This window comes from Nerophis lumbriciformis, linkage group LG06 (assembly GCF_033978685.3).
Source record: "Nerophis lumbriciformis linkage group LG06, RoL_Nlum_v2.1, whole genome shotgun sequence".
Classification (NCBI taxonomy): domain Eukaryota; kingdom Metazoa; phylum Chordata; class Actinopteri; order Syngnathiformes; family Syngnathidae; genus Nerophis; species Nerophis lumbriciformis.
This window is the reverse complement of record NC_084553.2, coordinates 3,023,767-3,043,130: the sequence shown is the minus strand read 5'-3', so window position 1 is coordinate 3,043,130 and position 19,364 is coordinate 3,023,767. Positions and strand designations below refer to the sequence as shown.

The 19,364-nt window shown below is 41.8% G+C and overlaps 1 protein-coding gene across 1 annotated transcript in view; it reads right to left on the bottom strand.

Moving 5' to 3' along the window:
- The window catches only part of LOC133608417 (uncharacterized), a 29,671-nt gene extending 12,621 nt beyond the window's left edge, over nt 1-17,050 (bottom strand). The window contains exons 1-2 of the mRNA XM_061963632.2: nt 16,819-17,050; nt 11,160-11,333 (exon numbers count right to left, since the gene is read on the bottom strand). Coding sequence (XP_061819616.1) covers nt 11,160-11,333; nt 16,819-17,002 — 358 coding nt within the window. The 5' untranslated portion in view covers nt 17,003-17,050. The remainder of the gene's footprint in view (nt 1-11,159; nt 11,334-16,818) is intronic.
- Between the last annotated feature and the right edge of the window lie 2,314 nt (nt 17,051-19,364).

Below are 19,364 nucleotides of genomic sequence, written 5' to 3'. Positions count from 1 at the left end.
ACTGGCAGCTCAGTTGCCAGAATTAAAAAACAACAGTGGTACTGTTTTTCTATCCACAGTAATATTGTGGAAAGGGAGTGTGATCAGCGCACTTGTGGGAGTAAAGGTCACCGCCTCTGTCCATGGTGCTGAAAACAGAGCGCCATCAGATGATGACGGCGAGACACAGCTGGCGGATGATTGGATTGCACAGGTGGTACGTGTTCATCTAATCATCTGGTGTCTTTAACAGTGAGCGGCCGGGTGCAGGAGGAGGAGGAGGAGGACTGGTGAGACTGAAAAGTCTGGACAAACATACGAGTGAAAACTGGAAAATACATTCAACCTTTGTTTAACCCTGGACACTTCCAGAGTGTATATCTGTGAGTACACAAAGCTTACAAATATATTGAACAAACTACCTTCAATTTTACAGTAGGCCACTAAAATGCCAGTATTTTACCGTAAAATAACTGTGGTACTAGTGATGGGTTGATGAAGCGTCATGAAGCGTTTCGACACATTGCAAAACTGTATTGATACTGTGTCGATACTGTGTCACTAAATACTGACATCTGCTGGACATTAAAAATCCCTACAGGCAACCTATGGACCGACTCAACTGACACTGATTTGATGCCCTAGTACAGGGGTCACCAACCTTTTTGAAACCAAAAACTACTTCTTGGGTACTGATTAATGCCAAGGGCTACCAGTTTGATACACACTTAAATAAATAAATATATTGGCATTTGTAAGTTACACGTAAGTGTGATTTAAACAAGAATAGCTAAATAAATACATTTATATATATAAAAAAATGGGTATTTCTGTCTGTCATTCCGTCATACATTTTTTTTTCCCTTTTACGGAAGGTTTTTTGTAGAGAATAAATGATGAAAAAAACACTTAATTGAACGGTTTAAAAGAGGAGAAAATACGAAAAAAATGAAAATTAAATTTTGAAACATAGTTTATCTTCAATTTCGACTCTTTAAAATTCAAAATTCAACCGACAAAAAGAAGAGAAAAACTAGCTAATTTGAATCTTTTTGAAAAAATTAAAAAAAGAATTTATGGAACATCATTAGTCATTTTTCCTGATTAAGATACATTTTAGAATTTTGATGACATGTTTTAAATTGGTTCAAATCCAATCTGCACATATTTAACAAATTGGACCAAGCTATATTTCTAACAAAGACAAATCAGTATTTCTTCTAGATTTTCCAGAACAAAAATTTTAAAAGAAATTCAAAATACTTTGAAATAAGATTTAAATTTGATTCTACAGATTTTCTAGATTTGCCAGAATAATTTTTTTGAATTTTAATCATAGTAAGTTTGAAGAAATATTTCACAAATATTCTTCGTCGAAAAAACAGAAGCTAAAATATTTATTATTCTTTACAATAAAAAAAAAAAAATTACTTGAACATTGATTTAAATTATCAGGAAAGAAGAGGAAGAAATTTAAAAGGTAAAAAGGTATATTTGTTTAAAAATCCTAAAATCATTTTTAAGGTTGTGTTTTTTCTCTAAAATTGTATTTTTAAAAGTAATAAGAAGCAAAGTAAAAAATAAATGAATTTATTCAAACAAGTGAAGACCCATCCATCCATCCATTTTCTACCGCTTATTCCAAGTGAAGACCAAGTCTTTAAAATATTTTCTTGGATTTTCAAATTCTATTTGAGTTTTGTCTCTTTTAGAATTAAAAATGTGGAGCAAAGCAAGACCAGCTTGCTGGTAAATAAATACAATTTTAAAAATAGAGGCAGCTCACTGGTAAGTGCTGCTCTTTGAGCTATTTTTAGAACAGGCCAGCGGGCGACTGATCTGGTCCTTACGGGCTACCTGGTGACCGCGGGCACCGCGTTGGTGACCCCTGCCCTAGTATATACAATAATATAAACCAAGTCATCGTATTTCATTTAGGATTATTTCATATCTTCATTTAAATAAAAATATATTTGTATCTTTTTTAGATACAGTCAATAAATAATGTGAACATGTATCATAACATGGAAATCTAAGAGAACGTGTTGTGGATGATTGTGGACTGGGAATTGTTTTAATTTTATTTTTTACACATTTTTATGATGAGATCCGCCCGGAGTTCCTTAAGGCTCTGGATGCTGTGGGGCTGTCTTGGTTGACAAGACTCTGCAGCATCGCGTGGACATCGGGGGCGGCACCTCTGGATTGGCAGACCCGGGTGGTGGTTCCTCTCTTTAAGAAGGGGAACCGGAGGGTGTGTTCTAACTATCGTGGGATCACACTCCTCAGCCTTCCCGGTAAGGTCTATTCAGGTGTACTGGAGAGGAGGCTACGCCGGATAGTCCAACCTCGGATTCAGGAGGAACAGTGTGGTTTTCGTCCTGGTCGTGGAACTGTGGACCAGTTCTATACTCTCGGCAGGGTCCTTGAGGGTGCATGGGAGTTTGCCCAACCAGTCTACATGTGCTTTGTGGACTTGGAGAAGGCATTCGACCGTGTCCCTCGGGAAGTCCTGTGGGGAGTGCTCAGAGAGTATGGGGTTTCGGACTGTCTGATTGTGGCGGTCCGCTCCCTGTATGATCAGTGCCAGAGCTTGGTCCGCATTGCCGGCAGTAAGTCGGACACGTTTCCAGTGAGGGTTGGACTCCGCCAAGGCTGCCCTTTGTCACCCATTCTGTTCTGAACTTTTATGGACAGAATTTCTAGGCGCAGTCAAGGCGTTGAGGGGATTCGGTTTGGTGGCTGCAGGATTAGGTCTCTGCTTTTTGCAGATGATGTGGTCCTGATGGCTTCATCTGGCCAGGATCTTCAGCTCTCGCTGGATCGGTTCGCAGCCGAGTGTGAAGCGACTGGGATGAGAATCAGCACCTCCAAGTCCGAGTCCATGGTTCTCGCCCGGAAAAGGGTGGAGTGCCATCTCCGGGTTGGGGAGGAGACCCTGCCCCAAGTGGAGGAGTTCAAGTACCTCGGAGTCTTGTTCACGAGTGGGGGAAGAGTGGATCGTGAGATCGACAGGCGGATCGGTGCGGCGTCTTCAGTAATGCGGACGCTGTATCGATCCGTTGTGGTGAAGAAGGAGCTGAGCCGGAAGGCAAAGCTCTCGATTTACCGGTCGATCTACGTTCCCATCCTCACCTATGGTCATGAGCTTTGGGTTATGACCGAAAGGACAAGATCACGGGTACAAGCGGCCCAAATGAGTTTCCTCCGCCGGGTGGCGGGGCTCTCCCTTAGAGATAGGGTGAGAAGCTCTGTCATCCGGGGGGAGCTCAAAGTAAAGCCGCTGCTCCTCCACATGGAGAGGAGCCAGATGAGGTGGTTCGGGCATCTGGTCAGGATGCCACCCGAGCGCCTCCCTAGGGAGGTGTTTAGGGCACGTCCGACCGGTAGGAGGCCACGAGGAAGACCCAGGACACGTTGGGAAGACTATGTCTCCCGGCTGGCCTGGGAACACCTCGGGGTCCCCCGGGAGGAGCTGGACGAAGTGGCTGGGGAGAGGGAAGTCTGGGCTTCCCTGCTTAGGCTGCTGCCCCCGCGACCCGACCTTCGATGAGCGGAAGAAGATGGATGGATGGATGGATGGAGGATGAAACGACAAGGAATTTAACACAAATACATTTTTTTCCCGATATATGATCAAAATATTCCCACAAGGCGGAAATCTTTCTTTTTGCCTGAGGCTGCTCCATATGATCTCCGACGACGATAAATTAGAAATGACCAACGACAGAAGTGCGACGATTCTGTTGGCAGCAGCATGTCGTTGACAGATGCGCTTCCTTATAAAAACACAGTTTGGCGCGCAGGCGTCAGTGCGACACAGTTGGCGTATCGGTCACGTGACCCAAACGGCTCATGATCGGTCACGTGACTTTCTAAAAGCGGTACGCGCACCGACACAGGGTTTCGCTCTATGAGCTTGACGCATGCGCCGATGCATCGGTGTTGCCGGACCCATCACTATGTGCAGAGGTGGGTAGAGTAGCCAGAAATTGTACTCAAGTAAGAGTACTGTTACTTTAGAGATTTATTACTCAAGTAAAAGTAAGGAGTAGTCACCCAAATATTTACTTGAGTAAAAGTAAAAAGTATGTTGTGAAAAAACTACTCAAGTACTGAGTAACTGATGAGTAACATACACACACATATCATATATATATATATATATATATATATATATATCATCAGGAGATTTCTCCTGATGATTGAGGGAACCCCCTCCTCATGAAACAGGCCTGTAGAGATGAAATAGTCTTGTGATTTTTTCCCCCACACATACATATATATATATATATATATATATATATATATATATACACACACATATATATATATACAGTATATAATTTATATTTATTTATTTTGCCGTTTTTGTTTACATGTTAAAAGTGTTTTAATGAATATACATGCATGTTTAACACATATCTTTCATGTTGACAAGAATATAAGTTGGTGTATTACCTGATTCTGATGACTTGCATTGATTGTAATCAGACAGTAGTGATGATAACGTCCACGTTTTCAAATGGAGGAGAAAAAAAGTTCCTCCTTTCTGTCTAATACCACATGAAAGTGGTTGGTTTTTGGCATCTTATTTGTCCAGCTTCCATATTCGTTTTTATACACTTTACAAGAAATACATTGGCGGCAAACTCCGTAGCTTGCTAGCTTGTTTGCGCTGGCTTTCGGAGACTCTTATTTTGAAAGTGCAGGTGCGATGGAGCGGCACTTTTATTGTGAAGACAGGAACTGTGCAGTCAATCTTTAGGCTTTTGACGGGATGTACGGTTGAAATAAAAAAGGGTCTTTTTTCTCTCACACTTTTGATTGATTGATTGAAACTTTTATTAGTAGATTGCACAGTACAGTACATATTCCGTACAATTGACCACTAAATGGTAACACCCCAATAAGTTTTTACACTTGTTTAAGTCAGGTCATGTGACCGCCTGGCTCTGTTTGATTGGTCCAACGTCACCAGTGACTGCATCTGATTGGTGGAACGAAGTGAAACGTCACCAGTAAGGCAGGCACTTTGAAGGTCTGTCTGACAGACCAAAACAAACAAAGCGTGCATTAACAGATGGATAAAAATTAGTAGCGAGTAGCGAGCTGAATGTAGATAAAAGTAGCGGCGTAAAAGTAGCGTTTCTTCTCTATAAATATACTCAAGTAAAAGTAAAAGTATGTTGCATTAAAACTACTCTTAGAAGTACAATTTATCCCAAAAGTTACTCAAGTAGATGTAACGGAGTAAATGTAGCGCGTTACTACCCACCTCTGACTATGTGGTACCATTTTAAAACGGTAAACAAACAAACATCTACTGTAATATAATGTGTAAAAAATGTGTAGATTTTTCATTTGAAAAAATGGTGACCGGAATTTTACTGTGAAATATACACAAGGTTCGGTTCGTACTTCGTACACCTTTTCCATGGCCAAATTCAAGCACTTTTTAAGGACTTTCAAGATACATTTTCCAGTTTTCCCAGTTGCCTTCCAAAGGCGAAAACCAGTGTGAATCGGAAATAGGGAAAACCTGCTAAAAAGCTAAGCCTAACATTGAAGCAGCAGTTATCATGAACTGAATGGGGCATGGAAAATGACGCAGTGTGACTATTCAAAGTCATTGGTGTGTGCAAACGTGTCTCTATTTGTCTTGTTTGACACATTTCTTCTTCTTTTTCTTACTTCCAGCGCTCAATGACATGGAACAGCACACATTGATTCACAGCGCATTTGTGCTTGTAAACTGCATAATGTGATAGAAATTCACTCATTTATTAACAAAACTGTTTCACATTAATATAAGGATATTAAATTCAAGGAAATATTTAAATGTTTCTTTCATGAAGCACATCTCGCCTTAGAACTGTGCCTATGATAACAAATTAACAAAACGACAAGAAGTTTACTTTTATTTTCTTTCACTGAAGTAGCTAGACAAGTTAAGTAGACAACGTAAATAATAGAGCAAGAAATGCATACAACCATGTTGTGTGAAAACTACAAAATCATTCATATTAACTCAGCTCTAAGTTGTGAAAAAGGTTACTGTGGAGGTTGCCCTCCTGTGGGTTCTTCTGACACAAAGATCCTCTCGTGAGCCCGGTAGTCTGAGGTAACAAGTCTTTTATTTTCATACAGCAGTATGGTTTAGCTTTCCAGCAAATTGTCTCTCGGTCTCACGCGCCCTGCTCACCAGCAACTCCAACCCCGTGTCTCGTACCGGCTGCTGCTAATGAGGGCGACAGGTGATTAGATAACAAGCCCCAGCTGGGCAATCTACTCACCTGCCGCTGGTTTGGAGGCCGGTCCTTACACACCCCGCTGCACGCCCCCACAGTTAAATTATACATTACACGACCTTCACAGTACAAACAAATCCAATAATGGACTAATAATTTCCATCCAATGTTCATTAAAACGACAACATGATGGGCCGATGCACCACTGTCCTCTTGGGAGGCGACACAGAGCCATGACAACAACCTAATGTAAGGGCTCGTGCAAAGCCAACAGATCAAGCGTGTAGCTTTCATTTTTAAGGAAACCTATTTGATTTTTTTCCCATTTTATAATTAATTAGCCTATTGAGTCAGACTGCCGAGAAATATGATGAACATTTCCAAGCACTTCACCCAAAATTCAAGCATTTTTCAAGCCTTGAAAACGCAACATTAAAATCCAAGCAAGTTTTTTAAGCACCTGTACAGATTTTTTAAAATATATTTAATAATAAAATGCATAAACACATCTGGTGGCAGCCATAACTGCGACGTGGCCTTCAATGAAATTGAGTTTGACACTAGATAATATATTGACTGAACTTGTTTGAAACTAATCATAAAGTATTTTAGGAATGGCTAAAGGCTCTTTAAAATCTTCTTAAACCCCCCCAAAATATGCTTTAGTATTTTATTCATACGAAGTTTACAGTGACAAATTTAAGATAAAGTCACTTAAGATCCCTCCTGATTGGCAGAGCGAGTTGCGCCTCATGATTGCCAACCAGGAACAGGTGAGAAACCAGTGCTTACAATTTATAGGAAGTGGAATTAAGGAAATAAGAAAAATTAAAGCTGCAAGCAGCATTGGTCGGGCCCGCGTATTTGGCAGGTGCTAGTCCTAAGTGTCCCAATACTTTTGTCCAGTGATAGTCATAAGTGTCCCAATACTTTTGTCTACTTTTAGTCTGAAGTGTCCCAAGACTTTTGTGTAGTGTACCTACCTTGTCTGCATTGTGTGGGCACGTTGGTGCTTCCTGCTTTTAAGCAGCCATCTTAAAAAAAACAGCAGCGCAGCAGCATCAGCGCAGCGGGTCTTTGAAGGGTCATAAAATCAAAACCGGAGCAGGTATTAAAACGCTGTTCTGTTATTTTATACACAAGGGTTTAATCTCTCTCCTGTGTTAGTTTGAAGCCGAAACGACAAACACGCTCAGAGGGGATAGTTTTTGTAGGAAGGTGACCGGTTTTTACAAAAAATGTGTTTTGAAGGGGGAATAGCAAACTTCCTGTTGATTTTTGCTGGGGGTTGTCAATTTATGAAATGTAGGTCTAAGTGAGACCTACGTAGAGGTTTTTGTTTCATGTCTCTCCGACCTTCCCAGTGGGAGTTACAGGCAGTTTTGTCCGTTTTTTCATCCGAGGAGCAGTTTTTTGTGCGTTTCATTAAAAAAATGCGCTAGAGCACAATTTTGAGATTTGGGGTTAGGTATTTTTATTAGATCGCAATTTTTGCCAGTCCTGATGTGTGTGTTCAGTTCGGTGAGTTTTGAAGCATGTTAAGGGGGTCAAATTACAGCTCAAAGAGGCAAAAGTGACTGTTTTTAGTACTTTTTTTGTCTTGAAGGGGGAATTGCCAACTTCCTGTTGATTTCTGCCCGATGATATACAGTTATGAAAACTAGGTCTAAGTCAGACCTACATACAGGTTTTTGTTTCATGTCTCTTCGATCTTCCTAGTGGGAGTTACAGGCAGTTTTGTAAGTGTTTTCATCCGAGGAGCAGTTTTTTTGTGCGTTTCATTAAAAAATTGCGCTAGAGCACAATTTTGAGATTTGGGGTTAGGTATTTTTATTAGATCGCAATTTTTGCCAGTCCTGATGTGTGTGTTCAGTTCGGTGAGTTTTGAAGCATGTTAAGGGGGTCAAATTACAGCTCAAAGAGGCAAAAGTGACTGTTTTTAGTACTTTTTTTGTCTTGAAGGGGGAATTGCCAACTTCCTGTTGATTTCTGCCCGATGATATACAATTATGAAAACTAGGTCTAAGTCAGACCTACATACAGGTTTTTGTTTCATGTCTCTTCGATCTTCCTAGTGGGAGTTACAGGCAGTTTTGTCCGTTTTTTCATCCGAGGAGCAGTTTTTTTGTGCGTTTCATTAAAAAATTGCGCTAGAGCACAATTTTGAGATTTGGGGTTAGGTATTTTTATTAGATCGCAATTTTTGCCAGTCCTGATGTGTGTGTTCAGTTTGGTGAGTTTTGAAGCATGTTAAGGGGGTCAAATTACAGCTCAAAGAGGCAAAAGTGACTGTTTTTAGTACTTTTTTTGTCTTGAAGGGGGAATTGCCAACTTCCTGTTGATTTCTGCCCGATGATATACGATTATGAAAACTAGGTCTAAGTCAGACCTACATACAGGTTTTTGTTTCATGTCTCTCCGACCTTCCTAGTGTGAGTTACAGGCAGTATAGTTTTTTTTTTTTTCCTAGGGGGCGCTAGAGCGCAATTTTGAGTTTTGGGGTTCGTTTTTTTTTAAAAAAGATAATTTTCGCAGGTCCTGATGTGTGGGTCAAATATGGTGAGTTTTGAAGCATGTTAAGTGGGTCAAATTACAGTTTAATGTGGCGGCGGAAGAATAAAGAATAAAGAATAAAACCTTACAAATTCAATAGGTCTTTATGGCCCTTTGGGAGTCCTTATACAATGGGCCATGCGGGCCCTAATAAAAGCAAAACACAGGAAAGAACAAAACAAGTCTCCTTAGGGAATAAATAGTCTGGATGCGGCTCCATCCTCTCAGACTAGAGAACCATCAATTTGCAATCAATTCAATGCCAAGACGACACATTTTGTTGAACAGGAATATTTGACAAATTTGAATAAATCTGTATTGTAATCAGTGAGGGTGCAGGAAGGGTGTTTACTAGAGATGCGCGGTTTGCGGACACAACCGCAGAGTCCGCGGATTATCCGCGGATCGGGCGGATGAAATTTAAAAAAATACGATCACGAAAGGGGTGGGGCTCACCCTGGTTGATATAGACAGCAGGACGGTGGCCATGGAAGTCGTAACCCGCTAAGGAGTGTGTAACAACCCACCTGCCGAATCAACTAGCCCTGAAAATGGATGGCGCTGGAGCGTCGGGCCCATACCTGGCCGTCGCCGGCAGCGAGACGCGCTTGGAGGTGCGCTCAGCGCGGCTCCCATATGATTGCGCACTGGTGTGCGTCTGGGACGTGACAGCGTGGCACGCGCAAGTCTGTGCTGCGTTGGATCAGTCTCCTTTCTTTAACAGGCAAAAGCTTTATAACCTCACCATACCTGCCAACTTTTAAATCAGAAAAACCTAGTAGCCAGGGTCCAAGGGCCGCAGGCCCCGGTAGGTCCAGGACAAAGTCCTGGTGGAGGGTTCAGGGCTTCGCCCCCCGACGCAAAATGATTATTAGCATTCAGACAGGTTAAAATGTTGCTAAAACCATCACTTTTCTATTAGTCACAGTGACTTTTCAAAACAAAAATATTACAGCAAAAATCATATGGGTTGATTGACATGTTTATTCTGTAAGCTAACTTCAATAGTTTGAAATTATTTTGACAGTTAATGCCAGTTATCCTGTCAACCTTTCACAAGACTTCAATTTGTTCATTGAAAGTATAAATAGTATAAACACTTTTAACAGTATGTCGTGCTGTGAAATACAGCCGACAGGATTGCGCACCAAACACGAAGCAAGGCCAAAGCGCATGCATGGTGCAGGAGAACAAAGGACTTCTTTCATTTAAGGTTTGTGATAAACCATCAAACTCATTCGTTAAAAGGACTCTATAGTAATATAAAGCGAATTTTTCTGGACATTATCATGCAAGAAAAGTTTATTTTTGGGATCGCGATCACCGCGTAATGATTTTTAAAGGTTGCATTACAAACATTTAACTGTCCCATGTGATCAGCCAGTGCGATTGGAAGTCCATGCTCAATTATTGCCTCCCTAAATAAAACTTCGGCATTTATCACATCCAAAGAATCTGTTTGGGCGACGAAAAACGTTGAAAGTTTTCCACTTGTATCGCTAGCAACGGCATTAGACTTGTGTTTTTTTGTCCCAACGTGGTCTTTTACATCGCTAATTCCTCCGTGTCCGATCGAAAAATCTTGTCTGCACAAGGTGCAATTCGCGTAGTTTTCATCCTTTTTTTTTTTTTTAATTAATATTAGATATATAACAACGGGCGGATGGCGGGCGGGTGCAGTTCTGATCAAACGTTACATCGGGTGGATGGCGGATGGTTGACGACTTTCTGCCGCGGTTGCGGATGAAATAAATTGCCTATCCGCGCAGCTCTAGTGTTTACGGTGAAAAGATGACATGAACTACTTGACACAACACACATTGTATCACGGGGCCCAACGCAAACTCTCACTCGCGTGTCTTTTCATGTGATGAATGTACGACGAGTGGTAACTAAAACTGGTGTTGCACACCGAACATGAAAACGGTTTCTCCCCGGTGTGCGATCTCGTGTGTTCTGTCAGAGTCGACCTTTGGGAGAATCTCTTACCGCAGACTGTGCAGGCGAAAGGTTTCTCTCCCGTGTGAGTCCGCGTGTGTTGGATCAGAGTCGTCTGATACCTGAAGCTGGTTTGGCAGACCGGGCAGGGAAAGGGTTTCTCCCCGGTGTGGACCCGCGCGTGTTTCCTCACGCTGCTCTTGTCAGAGAACTTTTTACCACAAACTGAGCAGATGAAAGGTTTTTCCCCCGTGTGAGTTTTTTTGTGTGATATCAAACTTGCATTTTGAGTAAACGCTTTACCACAAACCAAGCACGGGAAGCGTTTTACTTCAGCGTCGGCTTTAGAGTCTTCTTCGTCAGTGTCAGGAGAGTGTGGCGTTGCGTCGTCACTATCTGACAGTGGAGCTAAGTCTGCTTGTGATCCTCCACCATCACCTTCTGTTGTCATGTGTTGAGTTGAGCTGCTGCTTGGTCTCTCCGCCTCTCTCGTCTCCTCACTTTCACTCTTCACAGTGACACCAATCCCTGGTAACTTGGAGATATCCGCTTCCTCAATCTCTTCTTTAACGTGGGGGGGCTCCGCCTCCTCCTGCTCCATCTCATCACAGACTGCAGGACAAATAAACAGTCAACAATTAGTTTTAGGCATTATTTGGTGTAAGAACTTTAAGTTTTGCAATTTTCAGTAATTGTCAACAGTTGAGTTACTTTATTAATAAAATTAAATAATAAAACTCGTAGGAAAATAACCTTTCGCTTTTACTCTGAAGTCAAGTTAGGGCTGGGTACCGTATTTTCCGCACTATTAGCCGCACCTAAAAACCACAAATTTACTCAAAAGCTGACAGTGCGGCTTATAACCCGGTGCGCTTTATATATGGATTAATATTAAGATTCATTTTCATAAAGTTTAGGTCTCGCAACTACGGTAAACAGCCGCCATCTTTTTTCCCGGTAGAACAGGAAGCGCTTCTTCTTCTACGCAAGCAACCGCCAAGGTAAGCACCCGCCCCCATAGAAGAGGAAGCGCTTCTTCTTCTACTGTAAGCAACCACCCGCCCCCGTAGAAGAAGAAGAAGCGCGCGGATATTACGTTTCATTTCCTTTGTGTGTTTACATCTGTAAAGACCACAAAATGGCTCCTACTAAGCAACAGTTTTCCGGTTCATGAAAAGACGCAATCTCTCCATCCGCACACGGACTACTATTTCACAGCAACTGCCTAAAGACTTTCAAGAAAAGCTGGCTACTTTCCGTGCATATTGTAAAAACAAGATAGCTGAAAAAAAGATCCGGCCAGAGAACATTATCAACATGGACGAGGTTCCACTGACTTTTGATATTCCTGTGAACCGCACTGTGGATACAACGGGAGCACGTACGGTGAATATTCGCACCACAGGGAATGAGAAGTCATCCTTCACTGTGGTTCTAGCTTGCCATGCTAATGGCCAGAAACTTCCACCCATGGTGATATTCAAAAGGAAGACCTTGCCAAAAGAGACCTTTCCAGCCGGCGTCATCATAAAAGCTAACTCGAAGGGATGGATGAAGAAAAGATGAGCGAGTGGTTAAGGTAAGTTTAAGTTTACGCGAAGAGGCCGGGTGGCTTTTTTCACGCAGCTCTGTCCATGTTGATATACGACTCCATGCGCGCCCACATCACGCTGGTTTTTAATATATTATTAAAGTTTGACTGACCTATCTGACTGTTTTTTTGACATTCCTTTAGCGCAGTTAGATGCGGCTTACAACACGGGGCGGCTTATAGGTGGACAAAGTTTTGAAATATGCCGTTCATTGAAGGCGCGGCTTATAACCCAGGGCGCCTTATGGTGCGGAAAATACGGTACATCTTTTGCTAGCCCACGTATGTGACAGCAAGGCATACTTGGTCAACAGCCACACAGGTTACACTGACGGTGGTCATATAAAACAACTTTAACACTCTTATTAATAATGCGCCACACTTTGAACCAAAACCAAACAAGAATGACAAACACATTTTGGGAGAACATCTGCACCTTAACACAACATAAACACAACAGAACAAACACCCAGAATCCCATGCAGCCCTGACTCTTCCGGGCTACATTATACACCCCTGCTACCACCAAACCCCGCCCCCACCCCAACCCTGCTCCCTCACACATCAACTCCCTCCCCTCCCCCACCCCCTCTGTGCGGTTGAGGTGGGCGGGGTTTGGTGGGGGGGGGGGGGGGGGGGGTATAATGTATCCCGGAAGAGTTAGGGCTGCATGGGATTCTGGGTATTTGTCCTGTTGTGTTTATGTTGTGTTACGGTGCAGATGTTCTCCCGAAATGTGTTTGTCATTCTTGTTTGGTGCGGGTTCACAGTGTGGTGCATTATTAGTAAGAGTGTTAAAGTTGTTTTATATGACCACGCGGCAAAAAAAAACTTTGTATGCAGTGTTATTTCATTTAAAATTTCAAAAAAATTTTGCGGCTCCCATTGTTTTCTATAATTTGTGAAACTGGTCAAAATGGCTCTTTGACTGGTAAAGGTTGCCGACCCCTGCTCTAGGCCATTCAGGAATGCAGCTGTCTGGTTTTGTTCATATCTGTCTGTGGTTTCTTTTTATTTTCTTATTTTATTTTTTAAATTACATTTATTTATTTAATTATTATAATTATATATACACTTGTTTTTACTTGTTGGGGAGAAAACAGCATTTATTGTATTTTTGACTATTTCTGTCAATGATGTGTGTCTAAAACCCAATAAACCAAAATAATGAAAATGAATATGGTGCGGAACCATTTTGGTACTTTTCAAAACTAGTGAAATATAAAACCTTTCTTCGTGTTATTAGCATCAACGTTTCAACTACTTCCTGTTACACGTTTTATGTTTTTAGCCCATTTTTAATCATTGATGTTTTATATACATTTTTTTCTTTCTACATTGTGCCTTCAATCCACGAACTTAATTGGTTCTTGAACATGGTTCGCCAACCAAAACATTGATAAAGTGAAACAGATTTTCCCATAAGAAACATTGTTAATAATCAATCATTGGTTCCAGCATATATATAATATATATATATATATATATATATATATATATATATATATATATATATATATATATATATATACATACATATGTACATACTAGAGATGCGCGGTTTGCGGGCACAACCGCGGAGTCCGCGGATTATCCGCGGATCGGGCGGATGAAATTAAAAAAAAAAAGATTTTATCCGCGCGCGGGTCGGGTCGGGCGGATTAATTAGATTTTTTTTTTTTTGCGGGTGGCAGTTAAACCAATTGGTAAATATATATACATAGTTAAATGTTGTTACCCACATACGAAAAACGAGCAGGCACCTGCAGCATATGCCACAACAGAAGAAGAAGAAAAAAAAAGAGATGGACACTTTTACGGAGCGGAGAAGGGACGCCTCGCCGGGGTCCGGGACCGAGGTCCCTTCCCCCGAGAGGGCCCAACCGGGAGCCGTAGCTGAGGCGATCCGCGAGAAGGGCCCGACGCACGTCCAGGGTCACCACCGCGCCCACCGCACCGACACCCCGCCTCGTCCGCCTTCGCCGCGGCCGGCGTCACGCGCAGCAGGTAAGCAGTTTACCTGCCCGCCACCCCCGTGGCCGGGGGCTCGTAACAGGGGTCACTCCGCGCGCTCCGCCCGCGCAGCTTACCTGCCCGCCACCCCTGTTGCCGGGGGCGCGTAACAGGGGTCACTCCGCGCGCAGTGCACTCACGAAAGGGGTGGGGCTCACCCTGGTTGATATAGAGAGCAGGACGGTGGCCATGGAAGTCGGAACCCACTAAGGAGTGTGTAACAACCCACCTGCCGAATCAACTAGCCCTGAAAATGGATGGCGCTGGAGCGTCGGGCTCATACCCGGCCGTCGCCGGCAGCGAGACGCGCTTGGAGGTGCGCTCAGCGCGGCTCCCATATGATTGCGCACTGGTGTGCGTCTGGGTTGTGACAGCGTGGCACGCGAAAGTCCGTGCTGCATTGGATCAGTCTCCTTTCTTTAACAGGCAAAAGCTTTATAACCTCACCATACCTGCCAACTTTTGAAATCAGAAAAACCTAGTAGCCAGGGTCCAAGGGCCGCAGCCCCGGTAGGTCCAGGACAAAGTCCTGGTGGAGGGTTCAGGGCTTCGCCCCCCGACGCAAAATGATTATTAGCATTCAGACAGGTTAAAATGTTGCTAAAACCATCACTTTTCTATCAGTCACAGTGACTTTTCAAAACAAAAATATTACAGCAAAAATCATATGGGTTGATTGACATGTTTATTCTGTAAGCTAACTTCAATAGTTAGAAATTATTTTGACAGTTAATGCCAGTTATCCTGTCAACCTTTCACAAGACTTCAATTTGTTAATTGAAAGTATAAACAGTATAAACACTTTTTACAGTAAACAAATGGTAAAACAGTACTAAACAATTCCATAAAAAAAAAAATTGGTGTCATTATTAACTTTCTGTCCAAGCTTGTATAATCTACTGCCTTGTTCAATTGTAAAAAATATTCTGTGCCTAAAATTCACATTTCTATCACAATTATCATACTGTAAACATGGTAAGCTAACTTCATTAAAATTAATAGTCCTGTCAATAGCATGGAATTACAATTCAAATGTAGTTTTTTTGTAAGCCTTTCAAAAGAATTCAAAATATGAAAAATTCATGAAAATTAATTTAAGCCATCAGACACTTGAAAAGTGGCACATCACATCTCTAATGTAATCATTTGAACTTTTCAACAGAAATAGCACTGCAAAAATATTAAGGACATACTTCTGTATTTTGGTAGTTATGCTGTCAACATTTAACAAGATTTCTTCAACTTGGAATTCAAAGCATAAATAGTATAAACACTTTTAACAGTATGTCGTGCTGTGAAATACAGCCGACAGGATTGCGCACCAAACACGAAGCAAGGCCAAAGCGCATGCATGGTGCAGGAGAACAAAGGACTTCTTTCATTTAAGGTTTGTGATAAACCATCAAACTCATTCGTTAAAAGGACTCTATAGTAATATAAAGCGAATTTTTCTGGACATTATCATGCAAGAAAAGTTTATTTTTGGGACCGCGATCACCGCGTAATGATTTTTAAAGGTTGCATTACAAACATTTAACTGTCCCATGTGATCAGCCAGTGCAATTGGAAATCCATGCTCAATTATTGCCTCCGTAAATAAAACTTCGGGCGGATGGCGGGCGGGTGCAGTTCTGATCAAACGTTACATCGGGTGGATGGCGGATGGTTGACGACTTTCTGACGCGGTTGCGGATGAAATAAATTGCCTATCCGCGCATCTCTAGTACATATACATACATACATACATATGCATATATATATATAATATATATATATATATATATATATATATATACATACGTACATATACATACATACATACATATACATACGTACATACATACATACATACATATATACATACATACATATACATATATATATATATATATGCTTTTTGCAGATGATGTGGTCCTGATGGCTTCATCTGGCCAGGATCTTCAGCTCTCACTGGATCGGTTCGCGGCCGAGTGTTAAGCGACTGGGATGGGAATCAGCACCTCCAAGTCCGAGTCCATGGTTCTCGTCCGGAAAAGGGTGGAGTCCCATCTCCGGGTTGGGGAGGAAATCTTTCCCCAAGTGGAGGAGTTCAATTAAGTACCTCGGAGTCCTGTTCACCTGGGGATAGGCCCCTCCCACCTCCAAAGACATGCACCTGGGGATAGGCCCCTCCCACCTCCAAAGACATGCACCTGGGGATAGGTTGATTGGCAACACTAAATGGTCCCTAGTGTGTGAATGTTGTCTGTCTATCTGTGTTGATGAGGTGGCGACTTGTCCAGGGTGTACCCCGCCTTCCGCCCGAATGTAGCTGAGATAGGCTCCAGCACCCCCCGCGACCCCGAAAGTGACAAGCAGTAGAAAATGGATGGATGGATGGACGTCAAGTGGCCGTTTTTCCTCAAAGGAATCCACTCTCGTCGTTCTTCAGAGAAATGTCGCAACTGATATAAGTGAAGACGTGAGAAGTGACAAAAACAGAAGTAAACAAACCTGTTTGTTGATGTTTGTTGAAAAGAGCGTCCAGTAGTTGACGTTGTCGCTCGTTCTCCTCTTTTGTTCTAGAAAGTTCCTCCTCGTATTCTGCTATCGTTCTTTCTAACACTACAAATATTTCTTCCACAGCAGCAGTTAGTCGCTGCTTCACCAACACTCTCAGCATTTCTACTTGACACATTTTCACTGTTGATCACGTCCGCGTCTCTTCGTAAGCGGCTAATAAGCTAAGCTAACTAGCAAGCTAAGCTAGCAGTGTTTGATCACTTCCGCGTTTTTTCCTCAGTTCTAAGTACTTCCGGTGTTCTGACCAATCGAGATGCTTTATCAAAACTAGAGCCACTCAACTCGACTGAGCATGCGCACGCACGAACTACAAACTGGTAGCTTTTATTTGTGTGACAAAGCAGCTCGATTCGGGATCGAATAATTATTAATGATTAATGATTATAATTATTATTATTAAAAAAAAACGGAGTGAAGTGACAAGAAGTACGATATGATACATCCACAAATCGCCATTGCGCAGAGTGCGCATGCGTACATCCACCGTCCATTTATACTCGTGTTAATGTACACCAATAACCAGTAACAATATTTTGAATATTGTATTGGACGATGTGATAATTATTTAAAAAAATATTGTCACATCGGCTACTAAAATACATATTTTGTAGTATAGTTAGTAGATTTGAAGGTATTGGCATTTTTGAGCCGCTAGATGGCAGTAGTGTATAAACTATTTCACACAAGCGTTGGTCCCAAACACGACACCACGTGGTCACTTTTAACCAATCAGAGAGAGTATAGACCAGGTCATCTCTTTGCTGATTGGTCAAAAGTACCCTCACGTGACCACAAGGCGCCATGTTACTCTCAGAGCTATTTAACGTTAGTAATAGTAAGTCTGTCGAGAACAGGGACGGCTCTAACATTTTTGTGGCCCAACTTTTGAAAAGTGTACTTATTATTAGGGCCCGCATGGCCCATTGTATAAGGACTCCCTTTGCAATGGGACATAAGGACCTATTGAATTTGTAAGGTTTTATTATTATTCTTTCTTATTCCGCAGCTTTGCGCGGTACTTTGACCCCCTTAACATGCTTCAAAACTCACCAAATTTGACGCACACATAAATAAACTCGAATAAAACTCTTTGGTAAAAACACCAAACCCCAAAACTCAAAATTGCGCTCTAGCGCCCCCTACAAAGTAATCTTTTTCTAACTCCCAGTACGAATGTCGTAGAGACATGTAACAAAAACCTTTATGTAGGTCTCACTTAGACTTAAATTGTATTAATTTATTTCCTCGGCCAAAAATCTACAGGAAGTTTGCTATTCCCCCTTCAACACTAAATGTTAGTAAAATCAGTCACTTTAGCCTCTTTGAGCTGTAATTTGACCCCCTTAACATGCTTCAAAACTCACCAAACTGAACACACACATCAGGACTGGCTAAAAGTACGATCTAATGAAAAAACCTAACCCCAAATCTAAAAATTGCGCTCTAGAGCAATTTTTGAATAAAACGCAGAAAAAAACTGCTCCTCGGAAGAAAAAAATGACAAAACTGCCTGTAACTCACACTGGGAAGGTCAGAGAGACATGAAACAAAGACCTACATTTCATAAATTGACAACACACAGCAAAAACCAACAGGAACTTTGCTATTCCCCCTTAAAAACAATTTTTTTGTAAAAACCGGTCACCTTCCTTCAAAAACGAACTCCTCTGAGCGCGTTTGTCGTTTCGCCTTCAAACTAACACAGGAGAGAGATTGAACCCTTGTGATTACAATGACAGAAGCGCTTTTTTTTTTCTAACTGCTCCGGTTTTGATTTTATGACCCTTCAAAGACCCGCTGCGCTGATGCTGATGCTGCTGCGCTGCTGTTTTTTTTAAGATGGCTGCTTAAAAGCAGGAAGCACCAGCGTGCCCACACAATGCAGACAAGGTAGGTACACTAGACAAAAGTCTTGGGACACTTCAGACTAAAAGTAGACAAAAGTATTGGGACACTTAGGACTAGCACCTGCCAAATACGCGGGCCCGACCAATGCTGCTCGCAGCTTTAATTATTATTAGACCCCTGAAGGCCCCGCCACCCCCAACCCGACTCTAAACCAAACATCACTGCCCCACGTACACACCCTCAGTATGTTTACATGTACTAGATAATATTATTGACTTCACTTGTTTGACAATAATCAGTGAGCATTTTAAGGATGGCTAAAGGCTCTCTAAAATATTCTTAAACCCCCCCAAAAATATTTAATTTATATTAAGTTTACAGTGACAAAGACACATTTAAGATAAAGTAGCGAGATTGAGAGTTTTAGTATTTATATAATCTGAGATTATTCACTTTAAATATGATAACGTTTACGTCAAATTTCCCTTTGGTAAAGATTATGCGATCAATGTAGATTATCATCAGTGGATTAAAAAACAATAATCATAATGATATATAATTATTTGATTATTAGTGCATCTGAAGTCAAGTCTCGCCCGTCTTTCAAAACTATTGACCCTTCTAAAGGG